The sequence below is a fragment of the Carcharodon carcharias genome, chromosome 1, assembly GCF_017639515.1.
Source record: "Carcharodon carcharias isolate sCarCar2 chromosome 1, sCarCar2.pri, whole genome shotgun sequence".
Lineage (NCBI taxonomy): Eukaryota > Metazoa > Chordata > Chondrichthyes > Lamniformes > Lamnidae > Carcharodon > Carcharodon carcharias.
The window spans coordinates 20,427,219-20,454,723 of NC_054467.1; the positions used below are offsets into that span (position 1 = coordinate 20,427,219).

General features: G+C 41.4%; 1 protein-coding gene across 1 annotated transcript in view; it reads right to left on the reverse strand.

The window, feature by feature from the left end:
* Positions 1–24,968, reverse strand: part of stx18 (syntaxin 18) — a 159,454-nt gene extending 134,486 nt beyond the window's left edge. Inside the window, exon 1 of the mRNA XM_041187975.1 lies at positions 24,763–24,968. Coding sequence (XP_041043909.1) covers positions 24,763–24,915 — 153 coding nt within the window. The 5' untranslated portion in view covers positions 24,916–24,968. The remainder of the gene's footprint in view (positions 1–24,762) is intronic.
* Between the last annotated feature and the right edge of the window lie 2,537 nt (positions 24,969–27,505).

Sequence of the window (27,505 nt, forward strand, 5' to 3'; positions counted from 1 at the left end):
GAACAATCAAATCAGACACCCACATCTTTAAATTGGAAGCACGAGATCACTGAATTCAGCCTGAAGCCAACCAAGTCAACAAACTACAGACTACATTCTTTTTACTTTTTAATGGACTTATGAATTTGGCCAACCTATCTTTCCTCATTCTATAATCTGTATTTTTGTGTGCGTGAACTTCAAGTGTGTATGTATGTGAATTTACTTTTACTTAGATCAGTTTAAGTATAATAAAGCTAACCTCCTTTGTTAAACTCAAGAAAACCTGTCCGATTGGTTCTTCTATTATCACAGTGCATAACCAGTTAAGTATTCACTAAATCAGCAAGTAATCATTTTCAAACAAAAATAGCTGTTGCGGTCAAACAAAAAGGGAAAAGAAGGGAGCAATTCAACCCCTCCTCACCTGGTAGATGACAAACACAGCACACTACACTCTGTTTTATTACATTTCATGTATCTTACAGCTATCAATGTGTGAACGCTTGGGTGTATACCTACGCATTTCTAGCTTGTACTTATCTTTAGTTGTGAAATATTCCAGGTCATCACACAAGGGCTATTGTTCTTTAAAAAATCTAAAACAGAACCATTTATTAATTCCTTAAGTTGAGTTTTTCTGCTAATCTTTGGCTTAAATTCCTAGCTCAGGAAAACAACTAATAATGGTCTCATGGGATAAGAGTTCTCCTCATGGACAAAAAACACACTCTCAACAGGAGAAATCCACTAAGAATCAGGAGTATCTGAGTCAGGAGTTTCAGCTTCTGAACATTGCTGGCTGAGACAACAGATATACAGTCCAAAGTGGCGCATTCAATTTCCCAAAAGCAATGATGGTAATTTTTTTAAAAACAATGCACGTTTATCATGTTGTCGCAAAATACATTAAGTATACAATGTCAGTCACTGCATAAATGTGATTGTAAGTTCAACGTATACGTCACCCTGCACCCAAATGGTAAATACATATAGAAACAGCAATAAACGCCAATATAATTTTAACATCTATATATAGACAGTATACTTTTCCATTCTGAGATCTGGGAAATCCAGCCCTTGTCCATTGGTTAAAATGCTTTTTAGTCTGCTGGATTCAAGGATATTGTGTGAAAAAGTTTAAACATTTCATTTAGAGTCTGCTGGTTAAGAAACATAAATATTTCTCATTGATACAATAAAGGGTGCATCTCTGAGGATGCTGCAGATGGAAACCATTTTATCACCCAGCATAAGTATTTGAGCGCGAATTTCATATTGAGAAAATCTAGATTCTTAATCATGTACATCTATTATATCAGGGATTAGTGAATGGTATAACAGTGGTACTCAAGTTATACTGCTGGTTCGCTTGATGGTTCATTTTCAATTGATTTTCAAATACTTCTATCTGATATGTGCAATCTAATAAACTACACCACTCTAGTATCTACAATATCTAGTCATGCCTATTTTAAATTAATTAGACTGTTCAATAGATCTTATAGCGCTGCACAGCATCACATCATTGGTTTTTAGTATAGCATGTTGCACCTGAGCATTGTCATGAAAGAAAAACAAAGGACTTTGTTTCATAAATAGCCCAATCTTGTAACTATTAACTTTCCTCAAAAATGAATAACCAAACCTCTCAGTGACATTAATTACTTACAGTGGATCTGTAATGGCTCAACAAGTTTATTCAGTGAGCAGCTAAACAGCACAGGCCAAGAAAGTCCCAAGTCTAACTCTCTATCTGTACTGATTTAGCTGATCTGATTCAAGGGGGGTTTTTAATGCAGGTGACAGGGGTCACTTCCTTTGGGGAAGTGCCTCTCAGGCACTTAATCAAAGGTAGCTAATTCTTTAATAGCCTCTTTAAACTATCAATCAAACTGTGAACTCAGAACCCCTTGCAGAGATAAATGTAGCTTCTGAAATGCAGCCAAGCATTCATAATGACATAATAATAGCCCTTGAAAAATGTCAAAGGTCCTTATAAAAACAGATTGTAATTTATTTTCTAACATTCACCAGATGGCTTATCAAAACAGTCCAGCAGATGTTTTTCTTGACTCTCACTGAAACTGCATCTTGTTTTTTTCAATTCCTCGTCCCCCTGCTGGTAAAAGTGGAATCTATCAGAAATAGGGGCGAGACTTCCACATCTGGGTCCTGTCCTCCATTTTTAAAGATCCACAGAGTCTTCCTGACTGGGTGAAAATACGGCCCTAAGGTTGCAAACAGTCTGGTTCAGTCTAAGACTTTTGATAGGGAGAGGGAAGGAGTCACAGGCTAGCAAACTGAATTTGTTACAGGGACCGAAGTAATGAGCCAAAGACAAAGGCTTTGGTCTACCCAATAATTAAAAACAAGCTTTATATTTAGGAAATCCCAAAGCTAATTAAATCTATTTTTTGAAGTGTAGGCACTGTTGTTTTGTAGAAAATTGCACACGGCAAACTCCCACAAACAGCAATGAGATGAATGAGGCATTGATCTGTTTTTGTAAGTTTTGATTGAGGGATAAATGTTGGTCAGGACACTGGGTGAATTCTGTTGCCCTTCTTAAAATAATGCCATGGAAATTCTTTTACACCCGCACAAATAGTACCTCGTTTTAAAGTTAATCTGAAAGGCGACAATGCTGCACTCCCTCAGTACCACACTAATGTTAGCCCAGATTATGTTTGAACCTATGTGGCTCTGCCTCAAAGAGAGTGCCATCACCAGGCCAAGTAAGTGCAAAATAAAATCAATTCCATTGGGCATCTGAGTACAATTGACAGTGACAGCAGTTAAACTCAAATGAAACTATGAAAACCGTGGTGTCACAGTTAAAAAACTAGGGGACTAGAAGATCTTAAAAGGTTTAGTAAAGTTAAGGAGACAATATTTTCTGTTGATATACTCCTCCATGCTGCCCTATGTGCAAGTGGTTAAGGGCACCACAGTGTAGCACAAAGCTTTACAGACTAGGTTTTGTTTCCAGTCTGCGTAAAGTTAGCCAGTCACACAGAGTCAGCAGTGTAAGTGCTACAATTAGCCTCATTCATTCACTAATGAGGTGTCACTTGTAGAGAGGAGGTCTACAGCACCCTCCACCTTCTCTAAAATAAGAAAGGGCATCACAAATTTTGGTAAGAACAGGAGAGTCAATATAAACTGAAGGGTACAATTCTAAAGAGAGTGCAGGAACAGTGACCTGGCCAAAAATGTGCACAAATTACTGAAAGTGGCAGAGCAGGTTGAGAAAGCAATTTTAAAAAGCATACAGATTCTTGGCTTTATAAATAGAGCATAGAGCACAAAGGCCAGGAAGTTATGATGAACCTTTATAAAACACTCATTTGGACAGAACTGGAGTACTGCATCCAATTCTGGGCATCGCAGTTTAGGAAGGATCTGAAGGCATCAGTGAAGGTACAGAAGAGATTCAACAGAGTGGTTCCTGGGATGTGGGACTTTACTTACAGGGTTCAGTTTGGTAGCACCCTCACCTCTGAGTCACAAGGTTCTGAGTCCTACTCTCAATCCAGGGCTCAAGTACTGAAATCTATGCTGACATTCCACTTGAGGTTGAGGGAACGCTGTACTATCAGAGATGCCCTCAATCAACATTATAAAAAAAGATTAACTGGTCTTCATTATATTACTCTTTGCGGGAGTTTGCTGAGTGCATATTGGTTGCCATGTTTCCTACACTACAACAGTGAATGCACTTCAAAAAGTACCACATTGGCTGTAAAGTGCTTTGAGATGGTGGTCAGAGACACTGGGGTTGTTCAATAGAGAGAAGGCGGAGACAAGATTAGATAGAAGTGTTCAAAATCATGAGAGATCGGGACAGGGTAGATAGATAATTGGAAAAGAACAAAGATGACATGTGGAGAAACATTTTTGATGTAGTGATTGATTAGGATCTGCAGTGCACTGCTTGAAAGAGTGTGGAGATAGATTCAATGCAGGATTTCAAAAAGAAATTAGATAAGTTCATGAAGGGAAAAAAATTGCAGGGGTATAGGGAAAGGGCAGGGAAGTGGGACGAGCTGAATTGTTCTTGCAAAGAGCTGGCACAGGCTGAAAGGTTGTTTTCTGCACTGTAACCATTCTATGATTCTATAATCTATACACAGCAACTTCCACTCTATTCTAATGGTTCAGCTTTGGTGCACTGGGTCAAACAGATTTTACAGGTCAGACATTTAGGTCATGTATCTGTCTTCAGCCCTTTTGGCTCAGGTTGTTATCATGAAAAATGCATGTGTGTGGACGTTGGGTAGCTCAGGTTTAGATATGATACTCTCCACAGTTGAACATCCTGCTGATATTCACCAGCTGGGCTCACACATGTTTAATAGCCACCTGGTGACATGACCCATTTGCTGGGAAAAGCCTGTAGTATTTTCTTTTGTGCAAGGACCCTTCAAGAACAAAATTTGCTTGGGAGTATTCTAAAAGAAGGTTATTTGGTTTCCTAATTATGACATCATTAGGTTCTAAGAAATGCCCATGTGATCAGGGGCTGCCATGGTGTTGAACAGCTCAAGGGTAAATAGAAAGCTAATTACAATGGGGTGGAGGTCAGCTTGTTTTTCCATTTGGCAGTTCAGAACTTTGAGAATTTGTGCAAAGAGCAAACAAGCAAGGATCTCTCTGAATTGTCACGATCCGATTAGGGACCAGTCATTTATTTTGTTTAAAGCAGACAAAGTTTGAAAGCCGAGTTACCCACTAAGAGAATAAAGCCACAAGATTCCATGGTTTTAAACAAACAAAATAAACTTTACTATTAAAAGACAGCAGAGTAAAACAATCTACAATATCTATCTTATACTCTAACATTCAGGATGAACATGAGGTAAATATGAATTAACAGGCAAACTGTGGTTGAACATACCACATTGCACATTAAATGGCAGATGCGACCAAGACAGATCCCACAGATTTCTCAGCAGCCTACCCAGATGCCATTGATCACTAAGAGTCACAAAATCTCGGTAAAACTCTGTCTCTAAGAAGGAATTTCAGCTCTTCATCTTTGAAGATCTAACCTCTGAATTCCCTCAAGAACCGCTTTGACTCGAACTGCCTCAATGACTGTTCACCTCCCAATGGTTCAATCTCTTCTCCTGAGACTGCATTCCACAGGATTCATAAAGCTACATTCCCGTCTCTAATTACCGGCACACTTCCAACTCTTCCACAGATTGCTTGCTTGACTAAGCTGGAACTGTCCCAGGGATTCTCCAAATTCCAGTTGCCCAGCTGTACCGAGCTAAAATGGCTCACAGGGCTTCTCTGGCCCCTAACTGCCTGAGGACTTCTAATGACAGCACCTTTTTGGTATCCTCTTCCCCTGCTGTAGAACACTCAGACAAATTGAAACCAGAGAACCTTCTTATGCTCCACCCATCTCCATGACGATGTAGCCTTTCAGGTTCAATGAATGCTTTTAAATTACTTTAGCTCTGGACTGCAGTTATTTGCAAACAGTGTAGACATCACATCTCCAGCTTCTCCAGCTAAATAAGCCCACCTGCTGTTATAGGGTATTAATTTTCTAGCTACTAATCCTTTAAGTCAACATGCCCCAGCCTTCTAAGTGTAATAGACTACAAGCTGCTTTAGTTGCATTTATCCTATTTTCTATAGTTAAACTTTAATCTTCCCAGAACTAAAGGTTACCTCTAAAATATTAACATGAACAATGCACTAGATATTCATCACAGAATTGAACAGTTTTCTGTTTGGCAATCTTCAAGCAGATCTTGCTGTTGAAGCAGGTTTCTGAGAATACAGCAGAGACTGTTTTACTGTGGGTTATATGGCTTGAAAGGACAGAACACGGAATAGATGAAGAGCAAGGGATTGTGGATTGGACAATACCCATCGCCACTACTGAAGTGGTGCCAGTGTTTACCAGACCGTTGAAAGGCATCAGAGAAGGGAGTCGCTGATGATTCTGTGCCATCAGGGCTGTTGTGGCCCAAGTGTGGGGGGTTCATAGACATGCATCTTTTTGATGGTAACCATGTCCGGGGACTTCAGATGAAATAAGGCTGCTAATGAACGTGACTCAAGAGCTGAAATAATCAGCTGAGAAGTGAGAAATCCTACAAAATGGAGGCTGAGTTGGAAAGACTGTGATATTGCATGTGGTCCCACATTTGTGCAGCGAGTAATATGAGTGCTTGTAACCACAAGGCGTATCTTTGCAGTATTGACTACTGAAAGCAAAATTTTATTTGAGATATCCTTCACCTGTAAAGTTAATGTTCGAGTTATTTTGATTTTAGTTGGTTAGTTAAAGTAAAAGTTTTAAAAAGTAAAATCTTATCCAGCAGTTTTCTTTCCATTGGCATCATAGGGATTCCTTTCTTTTTGTAAAGTTATCGGCCTCTAGGGGGACTGCAACACTGGACATGATGGGCTTCGGGTGCCCACTGAATTGCATCCCAGCATGAAACAAGGCTTTGAAATGAAAAAGGGAGAATATTGGTGAGGAAGGGGGTTGCATAATTCTTTTTTCACACTGGCAAAAGATACACTTTCTAAAATAAAATATAATCCAAATATGTCACCATCACTTTGGCATTTCTCATTGGTATGGTAACCCCATGGAAGCACAAACTGGATGTTGTTTGGGTGCAGCTATACTGAAAGCAAGGGAACACAAATTTGGAATGGATATGGTCTTGTTTCAGATTTTAATAGAACTGATGGTTTATATATTTTTTAAAAAGTTCACCCCTTAGATTTTTCTTCCTGTCTTAAGTGTCAAACAGAACAGGACTCAAGATAACTGGAAAAAATGAGCAGCCTGCAAATCACAGGTACATTATAATGCCATAGTGTCAGTGTAACATATACAAAGTAGTTAAGTGTTGAGTTGAGCTTGACCCTGATGCTATTAGTTCCAAACTTCAGTGTTTTTCCATTTTCCGGACAGTTGTTTAAAATGTTTTTGACAGAGTAACTTCAGAATCAAGGAAATTGTGAATAGAGGCTTTTAAGTCTTTCTAATTGTCAAAAAATTTGTAGCTGTCCCTGAAATAGTGCACAGCAGAGCATGGAATAAGAAATACGATCTCAAAAAAGGGCACATCTGTTTAATATTATAAGCAAACTATTATAACTTCACTTTTAATTTAATGTTTACTTCATCTGGGGCGGTTTCTTTAATCACACTCTCATGAGAGTATCAGTTTTCTAACAGAAACTGTTAAATATTAAGAAAATGTTATTGCTGAGTGTGTCTAAAATCATAGCTAGGGAGCTTTTACTTGAGTAAAAATCGGACCACATTTTAATTGCTTGCAGGCCATTCCTTGTCAATTTTACACCATGCTACAGTATGAGTCGTCTTTCAAACATACAGAATCGCAAGCTGCAGTCACTATTTCAAAAACATGGGATCAGGTTTAAAAATAAGGGAAAGGAGAAGGGGAGGGTGGAGAAACTAACTGTTGATCTTGTTAATTAAAAGTATTACATAATCATTCAAATATTTACAAAAGCATCACAAGTTTAAAGGAAATATCATTTTAATTGGAACAGCGGATAAGGTGAAGACTGCATTGTATAAGGATGGTGTTCAGCAAATGCAATAAGAACAAACATTAATTGATTAGAGTGATGGTACCAGAAGCAAGGAATATAGGGATGAAAAAAAGCCGCAGGAAAACTGCCTACATGTTACTGAAGACAAAGTATAAAGTAAGCTTTCTATATATAATCTACATGTGTGCCTCAATTGTTAACTTAGAAATGCAAGAAACCAGTCATAAAACTCTCATTGTAATTTAGGTGCTTAACATATTACTGGTTTAGAACTGATTTAATCAGAAAGAAAAGTCCTGGATTTTGATCCATCCCCACTCCCCTCCACCACCACTGCTTATCTCTGCAGAACTACACAGTTGGACTCAGTAAACTAATCTAAAGTTGTGGGTAGTTTATAATTGAACAAGCAAATTTGGCACGTTTAAAGTTTTATCATTAAACCATACAAAAGTCATTAAAAAACCCATTCATTTTCAGGTCTTACAAGACATTGCAAGACCTACTGCTGCTGGCCCAGTGCCGAGTGCCTGTGCAACGTCAACATGCGGACAAAGTTGGTAAAATTACAAAAGGGCAAATCCTACTGAAACCATGCAGTTTCACTGCAAAAAAGAAAGAGCCAAGATCATAATTGTTTTTTGCAGACACAACTCATCTATTATTTATTCAAGTTTTAGACATTAGTGGGAAGAAATATTTAAGACTGCACGTCATTATAGCACACTGTATGTCAGAGTGGAAAGTTACCTAAAGACTTAAAGGGTGCAGCAACATTTCCAAGATGCTCTTAATATTTCTAAACTAAGTCAACCCTCAGTATTACTGTGAAACCAGTTGTACCAGCCAACAGTTGTTCATTTTCATAAACAGAGCTTCTAATAAACATGCAGAAAACATGTGACCATACTGCATAGTTAATATTCCTTTCAGTCATGTTTTTGAAGGATTATAGTACAATTCTATACACATTATCCTTTTGAAGTGTCAATTTGGGAAAAAAATTCCCAAAAATAAATTCAAGAAAAAGTTTACTAAATGCACAAATTTAAATTCAAAATTCATGAATGGAGTTCAAAGAATGATTGTGATTTTCAAACTCCATTATTGCTTTATATTATGTGCTAATTCACACCATTAAGCCTATGCAAAAGCTTGGTAGGTAAATACAGTTACTAAGACATACTAGAGCCCCAGTTTAATAAGATCACCCCTCATTCTTCTAAACTCTAATGAGTAAAGGCCTAACCTGTTTAGCCGTTCTTGATAAGTCAACCCCTTCATCCCAGGGATCAACCTGTTGAATCTTTTGAACTGCCTCTAATGCCAGTATATCCTTTCTTAAATATGGGGACCAAAACTGTACATAGTACTCCAGGTGCGGCCTCACGCACATCCTATAAAGTTATAACAAGGCTTCCGCATTTTTAAACTCCAACCCTCTAGTAATACCGGCCAAAATTCCATTTGCCTTCTTAATTATTCGCTGCACAAACTTTCTGTGTTTCATGCACAAGAACACCCAGATCCCTCTGTGCTGCACTTTTTTGGAGTCTCTCTCCATTTAAATAATAGTCTGGCTTTTGATTTTCCCTACCATAGTGCATGACCAATCATAAGATACAATAGCACTTTTGCCTCAGGCACATGATAAATAGAACTAGCCAAATATTACCATGACACTATAAAAGTGGAATTATTTACTAGATTTTTGTATTATCACTGTGAATCACAGGCTGAGGTGTAATTTTCCTGGCATCTTCAGGCTGAAACAAATTTTACTTTTGCAGTTTATAACGTTCTTTCAACTTAATGGGCTGAATCTTCCGTGGAGTAGCAATCACCGTCTGATTGCCACACTGCTTCTATTTTCTTACCTTAGACTGGAGCTCCAGGGGAGGGTAGTTGGGTAGTCAGGGCTGTTCGGGGTGGGGTGATGGAAAGGGTAGTTGGGTGGTTAGTCGGGTGGGGTAGTCAGGGGAAGTATTCGGGGCGGTAGAGAGGGTAGTTAGGTGAGAGGGGGTAGTCAGAGGGTGGAGAGGGTAGTTGGGTAGTCAAGGGAAGTAGTTGGGGGGGGGGGGTGTTGGAGAGTGTAGTTGGGGGCTCCAGTGGGGGATGGGGATGGGGATGGCGGGGGGGGGGGGTGTTGTCAGTGATATAGTTACCCAGGAATTAGAACTGGTTTTAAATCCTTCTAACTTTTCTTGGGTACCTATTCTGCTAAGTAATTAAATCAGAGTTTCGGAGAAATCCAGGCTCAGGGTAATTGCCCAAGGGAAGTTAAAACTTCCCAGGCAACTCCTATGTAATCAGTGATTGGGAGCTTCCAAGGGGTCCCCCAGCGCATCTTCCATGTACGACTATTCAGAAAACAGAAGATCTGGACTAAGAGCTTGCCGTTCTGGAGCACGCTGCACGCTGTACATTTTCCTGTTCATACACAACAGCCTACACTAACAATGAAATACAGATTTCTTCTGTGATTACAATACAGAACAAAGAAGTTTACATTTAAATGACGTTCAAGTGCAGTAATTTTTTGGCAAGTTGAATGACTGAAACAAAGACTTCTTACAGTAAACTGTCCTTTCTGTGTTAACACTTTTTACAACATTAGAGGAAAAATAACCTGTCAAATAGTGAAAAGCCTTTCATTGTTTTTTATCCTACCGTCTTTAATTACAGTTTGAATGCACACCTGGGGACACGTTCAGAAAGCTAATCACACAGTACAGCAGAATAACAATCAATGAGTTTTTTTGTAACTGTGATAATTTAAAATTTACCAATTGCATCATTTCAACCAGCATTTACAGCCATTACTGGTACTGAGGTGCTCTTTAATGGCAATAAACGTGTGAGCAAAATGACACAGGCACTACTATTACCAATGTACTGCAATGTGCAGGCACCACGGAATCATGCTTATTTTGTTTGTCGCATTACAATAGTACTTCTGGGATGTTGTCAGCACTCCTTAAACTCTTCAGAGGTCTGTGGCAGTGCTGAGTTTCTGGGTATATGTCAGAGTTGTTTAACTTGGTGATCGGCCACTGTGAGAGAAAATTAGCTATTGACTTTGGAACAGTTCCATCATTTCCAAATCATTTGGCCATATAGCTGGAGAATATCTTTTCTTTAAAAACTTAATATGATGTTATTTTTCAAATGAATTAAATCAAGCAAAAACTGTGAGAAAAGTTTAACATGAACCTAGAATAACATTGCAAATATCCTACAGGAGCATTAACAAAAAAAGAGATGTGGACATTATTCTGATACTCAAGTGTATCAGATGCACATACAAATAACTGAGAATGTGTCAATGCAAAATTTCTGTTTTTAGATTGCAATCCACCTTCAACTTATTTAATCAGTAATTCAGAATCATGGTGCTGGGATAAAGCAATGTGCAACATATGCTCATGCTTTGTTTCTGTAACAGCAGGGGAGTGTAACCAATTGGACTGCTCTTTCAAAGAGCCAGCAGAGTCAAGCTGGGCCGAATGGCTTCCATCTGGAGGATTGCATGATTCCATGCCCAAAATATGCCCAATTGAATTATTAATTTCCCTTGTGTTACTTGGGGCAAGCAGCATGTGGAAACCAGGAGCTTACTCAGATGGAGTGAAAGGCAGAATAACTCAAAAACTTCATCAAACACATTATGCTAGGCTCAAGAGCAGCGTGAGTACTTCTTCAAGGTGAATACAAGTTTACTCAGACAGGGAAAATGGAAGGAAAGAGTTTAATGTTTTGTGAGCATGCCAACGATTTGACTCTCCTGACCAAAAATGTGTCACAATTAACATTCACTCATAATACATTGTTACACATGTATATTTACATTATAGAAAGGTACTGATGGTCAAAAACAAAAACTCTTTGAGGCAAGCTGAGAACCCAAATTGTTGTATGAAATACCTAGAATTCATAAGTGCACGATCAAATAGACTATACCAAATCCAAATTTATTTACGGACGTTTTCAATCAATATCAATGAAGTAAGGAGCTCTACTTTTAGTGACAATTTGCTTTTAGATCCACTTGTCGAATTTACACTCACTGCTCTCTGTCTCAAGATCAAAAATGGCCCCAGCCTGTCTACTTTAAAGGGACAGGGAGGCCAAGCAAAGATAACAAGTCAGGCTCACAGAAGAAAACTCACCCTGCACCACAAAACAAGACTGTGTTTAAAAGGAATACAACAACTTTTTGTTTATGAAGTTAACATTTCAATTTTCAACCTAGGTTGGGAACTAGAAATAGGAGCTAGTTCAGGCTCCCAGCTCTGAAAGGCTTGCCTTAGGCATGCCCACCACAATCTTCAATGCTCCAGCCAATTCAAGTCCAAGGACCGGGCTCATCGTCCAAACAGGGACGTCAGGCAGGCTCCTAATGCTAGAAGGTGAATGAGAAGCTCCCCAGCCCACAGAGATTTGGCAGCCCTGCTGGTTGAGGTGTGGCCCAGCAACCATAATGGAGCAGTGGGGTGGGTGGGAGGGAGGGAAAGAGTCCCTCATGTGATCCATCAGTCCCCATTCTCCCCATCCCACCCTGAACCCACTCGCATCGTTGGCTAGGAATTTCAGTCAGCAGGGGCAACAGGGCTTTAACAGGCTTCTTAATTAACAATAATTTGCCTCATAATCCTTCACTGAGACATCCTCATTCAAAATGTCTAAGGAGCATTGCGTTGCACTCGTATGGAGGCTGACGGTGTCAAATTGTGCACCCCATCTACCTCCTTGGGGAAGGTGGGAATCCCAACCCTTTTTTAAAAATCCAGCTGTAGCTTTTGTTTTATGTAGGAACATAGGACTTAGGAGAAGGCCCCACTTGGCCCTTCAAGCCTGTTCCATCATTTGGTAAGACCATGGCTGAACTGGTTGTGGTCTCAGCTTCACTTTTCAGTCTGCCCCCCAATAACCCTTGACTCCCTTGTCTATCTTATGAAAGAACCTTCTTATGCCAGAATTCACTAGAATATTTTGTTTTTTTTCCAATCTCTGGTTTCTGTAGCTTTCTGAAATTCTATTTCCTAATCAGCTTTCATCTCATCATAATCAAATTGCACAACTGTAGGTGGACTTTTTTTTAATAGCCTGGAAAATAAACTGATTCAATTTCATATGGCCATTCCACATCTTCATAAAAAGGCTAAAGTTTCTTTAGATTGGTAATGAGCCTTTCATAAGAAAGATGGGTTTATTTTTCTGATTCTATTCTTGGAGGATCTTTTACTGAGGAAAGGTAAGGGGCCAAAATCTAGTGCAGCCTAAGGGAGGTAAGGAATTCCACAGTTGTGAGATGAGTGATGGGTTCAACACCTCAGCAGAAGTAATGAGTGACTCAAATACAGCTTAGCTGTTAAATCTTCAATCTTAACCATGAATTAATCAAAAGCAGCAAAAAGTGCCAATGCAAAACAAGTAACCAGCAAAATTTTTCTTAAAAAGGCACCATTCACAAACAAAAATGTCACAATACCAACTAAACCCCTTAATTATTTCCAAACTCTTTCAGCAACATGTTGTTTCTTAGGCCCACTGTAGTAATAAATCTAAGAGCCAAAATTTACACATACAGTAAAGTTGGAAAGAATGCATAAAAGTAATCTTCCAACTTACCCACAAAACTGTCATCTGTTTGAAATCTGGACAATAATTTTTTTCCCCAGGGGCCTATTTGTTGTCAAGTGCCTAGGATTTCACTTCTGCCCTCCTCCTGCAGCTACCACGCTTACCTCAGTAAGCCATTCTGACATTTCGTAGGTTATGCATGCAAGATCTAAGCGCAGCAATGCCTTTCTATGTCTCTGTTCCTGTCTGACCCCAGTGTTATTCCATACATTGTCTCTCCATAAGCAACAACACAGGACATCCATCCATTTCTGCAGAAGGATAATCTACTTTCACTAATAGGACAGAAGTTTAGTGGAGAGTTAAGTTTGCTGTTAATTTAAACCAAAGACATACTGGCACCTTTTTGAGGCACTGAACTTCTCAATGTTTAAACTAAGACAATTCGAGCAGAAAAGTCATGTTGGGGTGAGGGTTGCGTCCTGTGAAGCACTTTGGGACATTTTTTGCCACACTAAAAGCACTATATAAATGCAAGTTGTTATTGTATGAATAGGGTCAGCCTTCATGGCAAAGCTTTTTGGTTACGACTTTCTTCCTTTCATTGCAGGAATTGTCACATGTTACCCAAAGGGCAGTCTTACCAGCAGCAGGGCAAAAAAACTGAACATAGAGAAATAAGTAGAGAAAATGCTAGATATGCACAACATCTGAAAGAGACTGAGTGGTTAGTTAAAATTTCAGGAGTAACTTTCCATCTTGTGAAAATGTAGAGCTGATTAAATTACAGGCGAGATAAGACTTATTTACTGCTGGTGTACACAGTATATGACTGTTGTTGAGCAAATCCAATTACTTCCCACAACCAAAAAACAAACAAGTTTAAAGAAAACAAGCTATAGAATGTAGCCACATTAGGTTATAAACACTTCTGAAATTCTTTCACCATTATCAAAGCAATTAGTGGCATAATGAATAAACTGCAGCTAAACAGGCATCTTTTTATTCATTACTGAATAAATACAAAGAAGGAAATACTATATAAAAGATGAAAACCTGATGTGCAGTTCTGAAAACACACTGCTCAGTTTTGTACAGCAAATGGATACTAGAGATGGAGAGGCATGGAAATTAATTGGATTGCTATTCCTCCAGCTATCCTAATACCCCATTGCCACCACAAATTGGTAGGCAGTATCCAGGGATCACAGTGGGAATTTTTGAACGGTATATGTTGCACACCTTGGGAAAATATCTTGGGTTGTTCCCAGAAAACATAGCATACTACAACAAGTGTATGTGGATTGTATGCGGTGAAGTGGCATCTGTTTTGGCAGTGAAACAGTAATCCTTACATTAATTATGGTGAACCTCACACAATCATGAATAGCTGATTCTGAAGAAACCAGGTCAGAAAACAAACTTCCTAAAGTCATTTCAGATATGACGAAGCACTCTTTAAAGTTTAAACACTCCATAGGCAAAATTTAAGGTGAAATATTAGACCATGAGCATAGGCTGGGAAAATTACAAGCCCATGCTAATGTAGCTCATCTCAGCTTGGGCTCTTAGAAGCAGCACAATAGTGGCCAGATTAGTGTCGGGTAGATTGAGTCAGGAAATTTCACAAATCACTGGACCCACCTCAAAAACGGTAAAGTAAAAAGTGCCCAGCTCTGTGTGATTTTTGCTCTGGGAGGGCGAGGGTGAGATCGAGTCAGGCCTGCTGACTGCAGAAGCAAAGCATAGGCAGACAGGGGTGGGGTGCGGGCGAGTGCCAAGGCAGGCTGGTTAGAGGGCCCATCTCGTTTCTCTGGGACCCATCTGTTTCAGAGGGTGTTTGGCCCTCTAGCCCTCATCCCCCTTCACCACCCCACCCACTTCCCCATGGCCCTTCATAATACCCATGCCATCTCCATGCTAATTAATGTTCCCCCACCCACCCCACATGGTCCCTCATACTCCCCATGCCAACCCAGTATCCATCATGGACAGACCTCAGGAGCAAAGTGATGGCGAAATAAAATAAACTTCTAACAATTTAACATAGCTCTCACTTTGCATATTCGTAAAAGCCAAAGCTTTTAATACTCAAGTGGTTAATCTCTTATAAAAACAAACAAACTATTATTTAGACCCCACAGACAGCTCATCTTTTAGTAAGCTCTTTAAGCAGTCAATCAAACTGCAATCTCAGAAGCCCCTGCTGAGAGAATTGTAGTTTTTGAAACTAAGCCAAACATTCATAATGACATAGTTAAAGCTCTTGGGGAAATGTCAACAAAAAACTCTCTTGAAACTGCATAATCAGGCGCTACTTTTTCTAACCTGCACCAGATAGCCTGTTAATCAAACAGGTCCAGCAGAGGTTTTAATTTTACTCCCGAGGACAGCCAAAGCCTGTTTTTTTTTTAAGTTTAAACAGCAGGGGATTTGAAACAACCTTCAGATCATGACAGTTATACAGACCTTATTCACCATTCAGGAGCGTTTACGGCTATTTCATCAATCTGTGACTCACACACTGCAGGTTAAGGCCCTTTCAACAGCCAAATGGGGTGCGTCTGAGTTCAAATGGACCTCCTGAGTTCAAGTTTCCCACTTGTGTTATTCATGTCCAGCCCCCTTTCTTCTGCTGGCAAAAATTGGACCTGTCAAAAATGGGGGTGGGACGTCTGCATCTTGGTCCCACACACCATCTTTAAAGGTCCCAACTCCACAAGCATCTGGCCCTAGGTCTCAGTACCTCTAAACCCAAGGAAAGGGGAGGAACAAACAGAAGGACACAAAGAAAACTTCTAAATAGAAGCTAGTGCTCCTGTTGCTGATCCCTGCAAGATGCCTGGAAAGGGTAGGTTGTGATGGTTCCACAGAGTGCACATAAATAATGGCAACGCAAAAAGTCCTGCACCATGAAACTATACTACCATAAGAGTCTGCTTTCTGGAGCTGGAGAAAAAGAAAGTTAATAAGAAAATGGCAAGTAATTTACTCAAATCGCAACTAAAATAAAAAGAAAATCCATCTGCAGGGCTGCAATGGTAATCTTTTCTTCTTCCCCAAATCTTCTCTTTCTCCCCCTCTCCTGATGACAAGTGATTCACACTGACATGTAGTCCATAAGGTTGGTGGCCCTCTAGGGCCTCAAACAAGTGACATCATTTCATGCCTGATCCAAAGTGCACGTTAGCAGGCTATTTATCTCTGGACAGCATCATTGCCATTCTCAATCCTGCCAAACCCCATGACCCAGGAATACAGACACAAATATTTCCAGCAAGGAAAATGGACAACTCCATGAGAAGGCATCTCGAGCACTTTATGTACCCTCTCCATAGTCTGGGATGATGAATCCAATGGTGGTTTCACTCACTTTTGCTCTGGTTGAGATTACCTAACTGCACAACTATCAACACGAATGGTATTAGAGAAAGATTGTGATCTTTTTCCTTTTGAAAGTAAAACTACATTGAAGGGAAGAGCCTAACTGAATACATGTCTCATTTATTGCAGAAGGCTTAGGAGCAAAGCTGTGGTCACTGTAAATCCTCTTTTATCCCCATGGATTCCACACAAGAGGCAGCTCAGCTTCTAGACCATGCAAACTAAAGGTACTTTCCTTTCTTAGAAACTACCAAATTTACAATGCTTATGAGCAGCAAGCAGGGAAAAAAGTACTCTTCCACTAAAAACACATTTGATAAAAGTAGGGCTATAAGAAGCAAGGCAAAACTAATTTAGCCAATTACTGACCTATTAACCTACTCAATCATCAGCAACAAAGTGATGGAAGGAATTGTCAACAGTGCAATCAGGTGGCACTTACTCACCAATAACCTGCTCACCAATGCTCAGTTTGGTTTCTGCCAGGACCACCTTGGTCTAATGTGGACAAAAGAGCCAAATTCCAGAGTGGAGTTGATTGACTGGGCTTTTAGGGATGGACACTAACTGCTGGCCTGCCAACAACGTTTAAATCCTGCAAAATAATTTTATCTGGGAAACTAAGGGATGCACTATATAGGCAGCTGGCTCAGGACATGTAAAGTTCACACAGCCAATTTGAAATTCAAAGACAAATGTCATATTCACCATGGGTTGCAAAGATCCTTTTTTAAACCAAGTCTTTTGATGACCACAAAAGCATTATAGCAAAAGCAGTAAATAGTAAATAGTTAGTGTACAGAAGCTCTCTGTCAGAGATCCTAGCTAATCCAAGAAATAACCCTAAAAGGTAGTTTAGTGTTTTGCCATAGGAAACAAAAGGCAAAACAATATTTAACACGTCCCAAGGAGTCAATAATAAGGAAACTAAAATGCCTTCTATTATTTAGTAGGAGCAAGCAGCGATTTGATTGAAATAAACTGAAATTTGTTTCAATTTAATACTATTTGCAGTAATAGCAGCAGCATCTGTTCACTGTGATAAATTGTACAATCAGTTCAACTTAGTTTCCCAATCTAAAAACACACAACATAACTCACCAAAATCACTTTCCTACCACTGTACAAAGCCACAGGACTCCTGATAACTCAACCAGCCAAATACTGCCAATTTCAACCATACCCACTGGTTTGCTCACAGTTACCAGTACAATGCTTCTCCAGCAAAGTGAAAAGTTTGGAGTAAAGAGTGCATCCATTTACAAAAATGCATTGGCGTCACATGATGCTGATACTGTAACAGTTCCCTCTCCATAGGTACTGTTCCTCTTCCTTACAAATCTGCTATCATCATCCTCCCCTCCTAAAAAAGTACCTTCAAATTGTTTATCATGGCTACTGGTCTATCTCCAACCTCCATTTCCTCTCCAAAGTCTTTGAAAATTTTGTTACCTCCACAATCTGTGCTCATGTTTCCTGCAACTCCATGTTTGAACCTCTGCAATTTGGTTTCTACTCCTGCCACAGCACTAAAATGGCCCTAATCAAAGTAACAAACTAAATTCTCTGTGACAATGACCATTGCATATTATCCTTCCTCATTCCATCTTGACTTCTCTGTAGCCAAAGCTGACCAATGCCATCATCCTCCAATGCCATTTCTCCTTTGTCTAGTTGAGTGGAATTGCCCTTTCCTGGTTCCACCCTCACCTGTCCAGTTGTAACTAGAGAATCTTCTGCAAATATTTCTCTATTTGCCCCACCCATTAGTTCTGAAGGCTTCCAACGATCTATTCTTGGCTTCCTCCTATTTCTCATCTACATGCTGTCCTTTGGCAACATCATCAGATTTCACATGTACGCTCTCAACTCTACTTCATCAGCACCGCTCTCAACTCCTCCACAGCCTCTATGTTATCAGTCTGCTTGTCAGATATCCAGTCCTGGATGAGTCACAATTTGCTCCATTTAAACTTGTGGAGAACCACTAGGATGAATTTTAACCCACAAAAGCAAGTGAATGGGGGGTCAGATCAGATTTAAAATTTTTTAAATCTCGAAGCCGACCCCAATTTGCCAGTTTCCTGGCTTAACAGAGGTGGCATAAGGGGCAAGCAGTCAAGTAGCTCCCAGGACGGTGATTGACAATTTAAAGATTTTAAAATGAGGCTGGCAGCCTCTGATCTAACCTACTTTTCAAGTTTAACAGTGGCCTCCTGGTCTCCCAGCTCTTGGGAAACCCAGCAGTGAAAAGCAGCAGTGCTTGTGGGTCAGGAGGAGCAGGAGTACTTTCTCCAGGTCTCCCCCAAGCACTCCTCCATACAAAACCCCCAAAGTTAGGAATCAGACCTACCTGCTTCTACTGCCTGCTCCTGACTGGCAGCTAAGCCTGTCAGTTCCAACTTCCTAATCTCCCTCTAACTCCTTGCCCTCTTCGCTTCCTTCAACTTCACCCTCCACACCAACTCAACCCCACATGGCCAACCCTCCAATCTTGTCATTATGTTTTCAGAACACACAAAGCCTCATTGCTGACGGGTTCTCTTGATCTCTTCTCTTCCATGTTATTCAGCCAGACTTAAAGGTCTCCATTCTCATCATCAGCTCCTGAAAAAAAGTGCTCCCTCACAAACTTATCCCCTTCAGGTACCGTGCCCTAAGAGGCTGTTAGCAACCATGGACTTCCAATGGATCGGTCTATGATTATGTTTGGCAAATGCTGCAGTGGTTTGCCATTGCATTCTGCAGTATAGCTGACCAGGAAACTCTCCTCCTCTTACCGTCTGCCATCAGGGGGTATCAGAAGAATTTACAGGCAACTGCTTGCTCGTCAGGCCTGCCACCTATGATAACATCAACATCTCCATTGATTGGCTCATGACTGCTTCTTCTCTTCTACAATATTTGTACTATTATTTCCAGATGCTTTCCCACTCCCACCACATCAAGCCTGTTGACCTAAGTCTCTGATATCAGGGCTTGCTCTGAAGCTGCGAGATCAAACAATGGCAAACGATAAAAGAATGTTAGACACTCCATCACAATGTCACTGCTAAAGATTAGCAGATGCAACACAAATATAAGCTGCTTGCCTGCAAAATAAAGTCCATTGCGGGGTTAGGAAAAACTGCACTCTGCTTTTAATTTTTTTTTTGTTTCACCAGTCTTGTTCAGCTTCAACAGTATCATCTGTCAACTAATCACTAATTCTTCATCGACCCAAACATCAGCATGGTTTTGGTTTGCAGAGGAGATGGAAGAAGCTGAAGTTGACCTTGTGGGGTGAAATAAGCAGCATTGTACCTATGTACTGTGGAGTAAAATATTCTAATATTGTGAGATAATGTTACTATGGTATAATTAAGTGATCTCAAATAGGTCAAAGATTCCATCATGCAATGATTTACTCAATAACTTTTAGAGAACAGATTCTGCGCTTCAGTTACATTAGCCCCTAACTTCAGTAAAATCTGCAGTATGTCACCAGGAACACCAAGAAATCTACAACTTCAGACTTAAGGCCATATCAAAGCTCTAAAAGCAATGATCTTGGAATTGTATAGAGTCTGGTACTTCAGTCAAGTATGAGGTAGGCACAGTCAAGCACATAGGTTTTGATAAGACTTTTGAAAAAAAGGAGTGAGGTCATAATTACATCGCTATTTGCGGGAGCTGGTCATGTGGAAATCAGCTGCTGCATCTCCTATGTTACAACTGTGACTATATTTTGAACTTACTTCATTGGATGTAAAGTATTTTGGGACATTCTGAGGTTGTGAGAGGCACATAATAAATGCAATTCTTTCTTTTTTACGCTCCTTTGTTGCATCTGTAAAACCAGCCAAGGTATTACAAAATGAGGTAAAAAGAACTTATTAATGGCTAAAACCAGAAGCAAATGAAATTTACATGAACAAGTAGGCCATTCAGCCCATCTAGCCTGCTCTGCCATTTAATAAGATCATGGCAGATCTGATAGTAACATGAAATCTGGATCCCACTTACCCCCGATAACCCATCAGCCCCTTCTTACCAAGAATCTATCCACATCTATCTTAAAAATTTCAAAGACTTTGCTTCCACCACCTTTTGAGGAAGAGAGTTCCAAAGACCCACGACCCTCTGAGTGACAAAGTTTTGCCTCATCTCTGTTTTAAATGGGCGACCCCTCAATTTTAAACAGTGACCCCTATCTCTAGAAAGTTCCAAAAAGTATAAGTGTTTGACAATGAAAGAAAAATAGTCACGTCATAATGATCATGATGCAATGTATGGCTGAAGCTGAAAGAGAAATAGGGCTATTTGTACTCGTGAAATTCAACTTGCCCAATCATTTTGGGACAGCAATCAACAAAGCTTAACTATTTAGCTAAAACAACAGAATACAAGACAGAGAAAGTCATGGTGAAACAGTATTGTCCTTTGCCTTGACTGCACCTTAACTACTGTATCCAGTTCTGATCAAGGCCTGATAAGAAAACTAAATGCCTGGTGCAGTGCAGAGAAGAGAATGTGACTGATGCCTCCTGTAGAGGAATTAATTGGAAGGAAAAAGGGATAAACGTGTCTCTTCAGAGTTGTAATAAAATAATTCAGAGGCAATCCTACAGAAATATACAAGGTACTAAACTGTAGGTATAAGGTAAACCTGAAAGACTACTTTAAAGGTGAATTGTGCTGTCGATCCAAACAGTTTACAAAAATCACTGTTATGCCTCCACAAAGTTAAGTTCTGTGAATCAATTACTTATGTCTTACTGTACTGATTGAAATCAAAGTCCTGTTCCCACTCAGTTATTCATCCAGCAATTGTTTGAGAATATTCAAATTTTAACAGAATATGAAGAAACAGATCTCTTTCTCTAGCGAGAAAAAATTAACAGGCAAAGAGAGGAAGAGGGGAACTATTTACAATTCAGACTCTCTCATTTTTATTGCACCCTCTCCCACCCACCAAAATGTACAACTCTTGTTAACTTAGCTCAGTTAGTAGCACGCTTACCTGAATCAGAATGCTATCAGTTTAAGTCATACTCAACTTGAACACTTAAATTAGTCTGACACTTAAGTGAGGTGCTGAGTGTGTGTTTTGCACTTCTCAACTGACTTTTGGATGAGGCATTGCATTCAGCCCCCATCTGCCAACTCATGTCAACACAAATAATTCCATGGTATGATTGGAACAACAGTGGTGCTCTCAGTATCCTGTTGAACATTCCTTCCCCAACCCAGTACCACCCAAAATAAATTGTCTGGTTATTTAGTCATTTGCACTTGGTGGACCTTGCTGTGCACACAATGGCTGGCATGTTTGTCAACACGACTGACTGCACTTTAAAGATAAATCAACAACAGCAACCGCTGGTTGCGAAGTGATGTCAGGCATGATAAGGTGCTATATAAATGCAAGGTTTTCTTTCTTACTACTGTGTCTTTATCACAGCTACCAGTATGGTATATAGTGCCTTAACTCGTCATTTCTCTCAGTACTGTTTGTGGAGCCTTGCTTTGTGCAAGATGGCTGCCACTGCAACAGTGATTGCAGCTCAACACCATGCATTGGTTGTGAAGGACTTTTGGATTTTGTGATAGCATGTAACTGCAAACTCCTGTGTCAGTTGTGGACCAGCTATGGTATCACCCTTGCTTTGAGTCTTGGGGGCTCCAGGACTTCAGCCTAAAAATCGAGGCTGACATTTCAGTTCAGTACAGACATTAAACTGAGGCTTTGTATGCCCTCTCAGACAGACATATATGGCTCTTTTTCGAAGAACAGGAGAGTTATCCTGGCATCCCAGCTGATATTTATCCCTCAACTAACAACACAGGAAAAAGGAGATCATGTGGGTTCTTGTCTCTCATTACTTACAAGAGAGATCCAAACAAGAAAACTCTGAGTGAGCTAAAGAGCTGCATGATGTAAAGTCCAAAAGATTGCTAGGCGTGTGCCAATGACTACTGGTTACAACTCTGCCAGAATATCCAGGTGCCCATCAACGCGGGAATGTCAGGGGTATGAATGAAGGGATAAAAAAGACAACAGTTCCATCAGTGAAGAAAACAGCTCCTATGAAAGCAAAGGCAAGGGAGGTCATCACCGACTGCAATAAACAGTTAGAGAGATGGGTAGAACACTAGCTTGAGTTCTACTCTCGGGAGAACACTGTCACTAGGGAAGCTCAAGACACCATAGTCACTGCAGAGCTGGATATCAAACCCACAGTGGAGGAACTTAGCAGAACTATTGACTCACTTGCCATGGGCAAAACTCCACGTACTGATGCCATACAGCCTGAACTCATCAAGCACGGGAAACTGGCACTGCTCCAGCATCTACACCAACTACTCTGTCTCTGCTGCAGGGAAGGGGCAGTGTCCCAGGATATAAGAACATAAGAACTAGGAGCAGGAGTAGGCAATTCAGCCCCTTGAGCCTGCCCCACCATTCAATACGATCATGGCTGATCTCATTTCGGCCTCAACTCCAATTTCCCGCCCTCTCCCCATAACCTTTCAATCCGTTACTAATTAAAAATCCTTCTATGTCCTCCTTAAATTTACTCAGCGTCCCGGCATCCACTGTACTCTGAGATAGTGAATTCCCACAGATTCACGACCCTTTGAGAAAAGTAATTCCTCCTCATCTCTGATTTAAATCTACCACCCCTTAGCCTAAAATTATGGCCTCTCATTCTAGAATTCCCCACAAGGGGAAACATTCACTCCACATCTACTTTGTCTATCCCCTTTAGCATCTTATATACCTCAATTAGATCTCCTCTCATCCTTCTAAACTCTAGTGAGCATAGGCCTAAACTGCTCAATCTCTCCTCCTAAGACAAGCCCCACATCTCTGGAATCAATCTAGTGATCCTCCTCTGAGCCACCCTACATCCTTCCTCAAGTAATGGGACCAAAACTGTACTCCAGGTGCGGTCTCACCAATGCCTTGCACAGTTGCAACAACACTTCCCTATTTTTATACTCTATTCATTTAGCAATAAATGCCAAAATTCCATTTGCTTTCCTTATTACCTGCTGTACCTGCATACTAGCTTTCAGTGATTCATGCATGAGGACACCCAGATCCCTCTGCACTAAGCATTCTGAAGTTTCTCTCCATTTAAATAATAAGCCACCTCTTTATTCTTCCGATCAAAATGGATAACCTCTCACTTATCCACATTAAACTCCCTTCTGCCAAATTTTGGCCCATTCACCTAACTTATCCATATCCATTTGTAAATTTCTTATATATGTGATGCAAATATTATGACCCTGTACAAAAACAAGGGTGATTATAGCAATTGCAACAACTATCGAGGCATCTCCCTGCTGAGTATCATGGGAAAAGCATTTTGCTGTGTTGCCCTTGTCAGATTACAGGTCCTGGCATCTACCCCAAATTCTAGTGTGCTTTCAGGACAGGAAGATCTATAATTGACATGATCTTCTCAGTCCAGCGGCTGCAAGAGAAATCCAGTGAACAAAGAAGACCACTATATATTGTCTTCATCAACCTCATCAAGCCATTTGACTTTATGAGCAGAGGCAGTCTGTTAAAGCTGCTGGAGAAAATTGGCTGCCTGCCGAAGCTACTCAATGTGATCTCCTCTTTCCATAACAACACGATGGGTACGGTCAGCTATCATGGGCAACTTTGGAGCCCTTTGCAATCTGCAGTGGAGTCAAACAGGATTATGTTCTGGCACTGACCCTCTTTGGCATATTGTTCTCTTTGCTGCTGTCATATACCGTCAGGTCAACCACAGAGAGCACCTGCTTACATACCAGAACTAATGGAAAGCCTTGCTCGCCTAAGATCCAAGATGATGGTGCACCAAGACCTCATGAGAGAATTGATGTAGCTTGGTTTGACCATCAGCATCAGGATCATGGTCCAGGATGCTGCTATACTGCTATCTAACAGCATTAACAATGTGACGCCAGAGCCACAGTAGGTGATGCTTAACACAAAGTTGACCACCGTGGCACAAACTATCATTGACCAGATGGAAGGCTGCCACGTTATCACGTTGTTGTTTATGGGAGCTTGCTGTGCACAAATTGGGTGCTGTTTTTCCTACATTACAATGGTGGCTACACTTCAAACGTGATTCATTGGCTGTAGAACATTTGGGGCATCCAGTAGTCGCGGAGGGTGCTGCAGAAATGCAAGTTTTTTCTGCTTTCTGTAGAATTCTTTCATATCCTCCTCCACTGTTTACATTTCTCTCTCGCTCTAGCACTCACCACTTCTCTAGCCCGGGCTGTGAATTCAGCCCGGGTCCTCCCCTTCCTCAGGATCTCCTCTTTGACCGGTTCGCCATTGACCCCGATCGCCTTGTTCCGAGTTTTGACGGTTTTCACACTCGCTCTGAACAGCAGCGTGATGTCCACCGCCATCTTGCCGTGCGACACGTCACCAGTCTTGGGTCATCACAGCGCGACCCTGCCTCAGCTCGCGTGCGCCGAGAACGGCATGGACGTCATCATTCAGGGACCCAATTAGGCTGGACACGGTTGGGCAGTGACGCTCTCATTGTGCGCCGGCGGAGCTGACTTGGGAACGAAATTGGGGTGAAACTGGAGGCGAGACACCGACGGACAGTCGGGCCTGTCAGGAATTATGTGTGTGATCAGGTGGAAAAGAATAAGTCTGATGATGGCCTTTACTGTTTCTGAGGAAACTTTATTCACAGGATGAGCCTGGGGTCATCCATAGAGACCAGAACACACGGGATCTTCCTTCCCCCCCACATTGAATTGGATTTCATTGTAGAAACCACAGCACAGGAGGAGGCCATTCAGAGCATCGAAACCGGACCAGGACTAGTTCCTCACCCATAATCTATTATACCTATATGGCATTCTACCTCTAACGTAATTTATTGTGTATGCAGTACTTAACTGTATTTGTGGATCGCCCACCATGTTATTCACAGGACATGGAATACTGTTGTGAAGTTTAGCTTCTTTAGTCCTGTCTTTTGAAATTGGGGCAATTGTAATTGCTTGTAAATTCGTCAGGTGAATTGTATGTTTCTCTCAAATGCCAGACCGAATGGATCTAGGTCATCTGCTTCTGCTTTGTTTTGACCAAACAAAGGGTGCTGTTTCTGAATCATCCAATGAAAGCTGTGAACATTCCTGCATTCGCAGGATGGAATTTAATTGGTGGTGTGCCGTTCCTGGTGGCAGAACCAGAAATGCTTCCACTTTTGTGTCGGAGGGTGGCACACACAAGATTCATGTGAATGGGCTAACAGCAGGTACGTGAAACACCTCCAATTGCATGGCCGGGGCAGTTTTCCATTGGAAGATCCCGCCATCAAGTGACAATTCAACAGGATCAGGCAGTCTTTAAAATAACCACCTGGACAAGCATGGAGGCTCTGCATCAAGGCCACAACTTTCTTGACCACCTCTTTTTGTTAAAAGCAAAAGCCATTTTTTTCTGAACTCTTTCATCCCTCTGCTACCCATTAAACTTCTCCCCTGCCCTCCACCCTGATAATCTTTATTGATGCCCTGGGGTGCCCCCTCCCTCCCCAACCAACCCCATCACATCCAAGCCTCTCACATCACTTTTGAGATATCATAGCAAAGTCATTAGTGCCTCCCTGCAGGTTATCCTCCAGGCCATCTGGGGACAGTGGGAGGTGCTCTCCCTGAGCAATGGCAACAGGAGACACCCCTGCCTAAGTAAGGTGTCTGGATGGAGATCACAGAGAAGTTTTGGTGGAGACACTGAAGATCATGGGTGGAGTGCCAGAAAAGGCTCAATGGCCTCCTTCGATTCGCCTGGGTAAGTGTCACATTAGCATGCGACTGTCTCTAATGGGCATCAGGCTATGTATTTGTGTGAGTGCACAGTTAAGCTGGGCGGGTGAATGCATGATCAACTTCAGGATTGTATGGTACTTGAGGCCACAGCGTATGGCAGTTTGACTTGAGTGAGCAATGGGATACAACCTAACACATTGGGCCATTAGGTGTGATGGAAGATGGATGCAGACAAGGGACAAGGAGGTCAGTTAGCATTTGTCAAATCACTAAATCTTCACTTTCTCCTGCAGGGCAGGCAGACCCATAATCAGAAATAAAGGGTGAAGATGGGTAGAAGTGTGCTCGATCCCAAGATCCTCTCCCCTGCTGAGGAAGAAGCCCTCCAGATTGCAAGAGAACAGGGTGGCTGGAGTGGCAAGGCAGCAGAGTGAGAATGGATCCAACCTGGTGCTGCCATAATGGGTGCTTAGGACGAGGTGAGAAATTGTGCAGACTCTGTAGACGATCTTAATGTGTTTCTTTTTGTTCTCCTTTACAGGTGCCCACAATCCAGACCCTAGACGTCAGCCACTCCAGGAGACCGAAGAATCCACCCCTGAGGACGATGACACTGGTGACCCAGAGGATGCACTGTCACCTGCCTCTCCTGCACTCTCCGTCAGCGTAGGTACACCCACCTGGGTCACAGAAGGATCACAGTTCAATTTGGGGCCATATTCTGATGAGCACAGCACACTCAAGTCCCAGCAGTTGAGGGTGGCAGTGACAGCTGAGGTCCCAGACACTCCAAGGACCATTGGGGTACAAGCCTCCACTGATGATTGGCCTTTGGTTGCGACCACAAGAAGCCTGCTGGAAATGCAGTTGATGTTAGGGGAACATAAGGTGAAGCGCAGATTTGCGCAGTGTATGGAGGAGTCCATGCACGCCACGAGTTCTGTCATGTCTCGGCCATATGAGCGCGTGGATTCCTCCATGGAAAGGTTGGTAACTGCCATGGAGAGCCAAGTTGAGCATTGACCAGCATGCGGCTCTGACCTGCTCTCAGTCACTCTAGCCGTTGGGTCCATATCGCAGAGAAGGGGTTGAGGCACCTGGCCCTCCCTCCAGGTGCCCCTTTCCAGGGAGACAGCAAGGTGCATTCAGGGTGACAGTTCTCTTCTCAGCCCCTCTGCCATTGACCCCATTGCCCCCAATAGGCATGGCC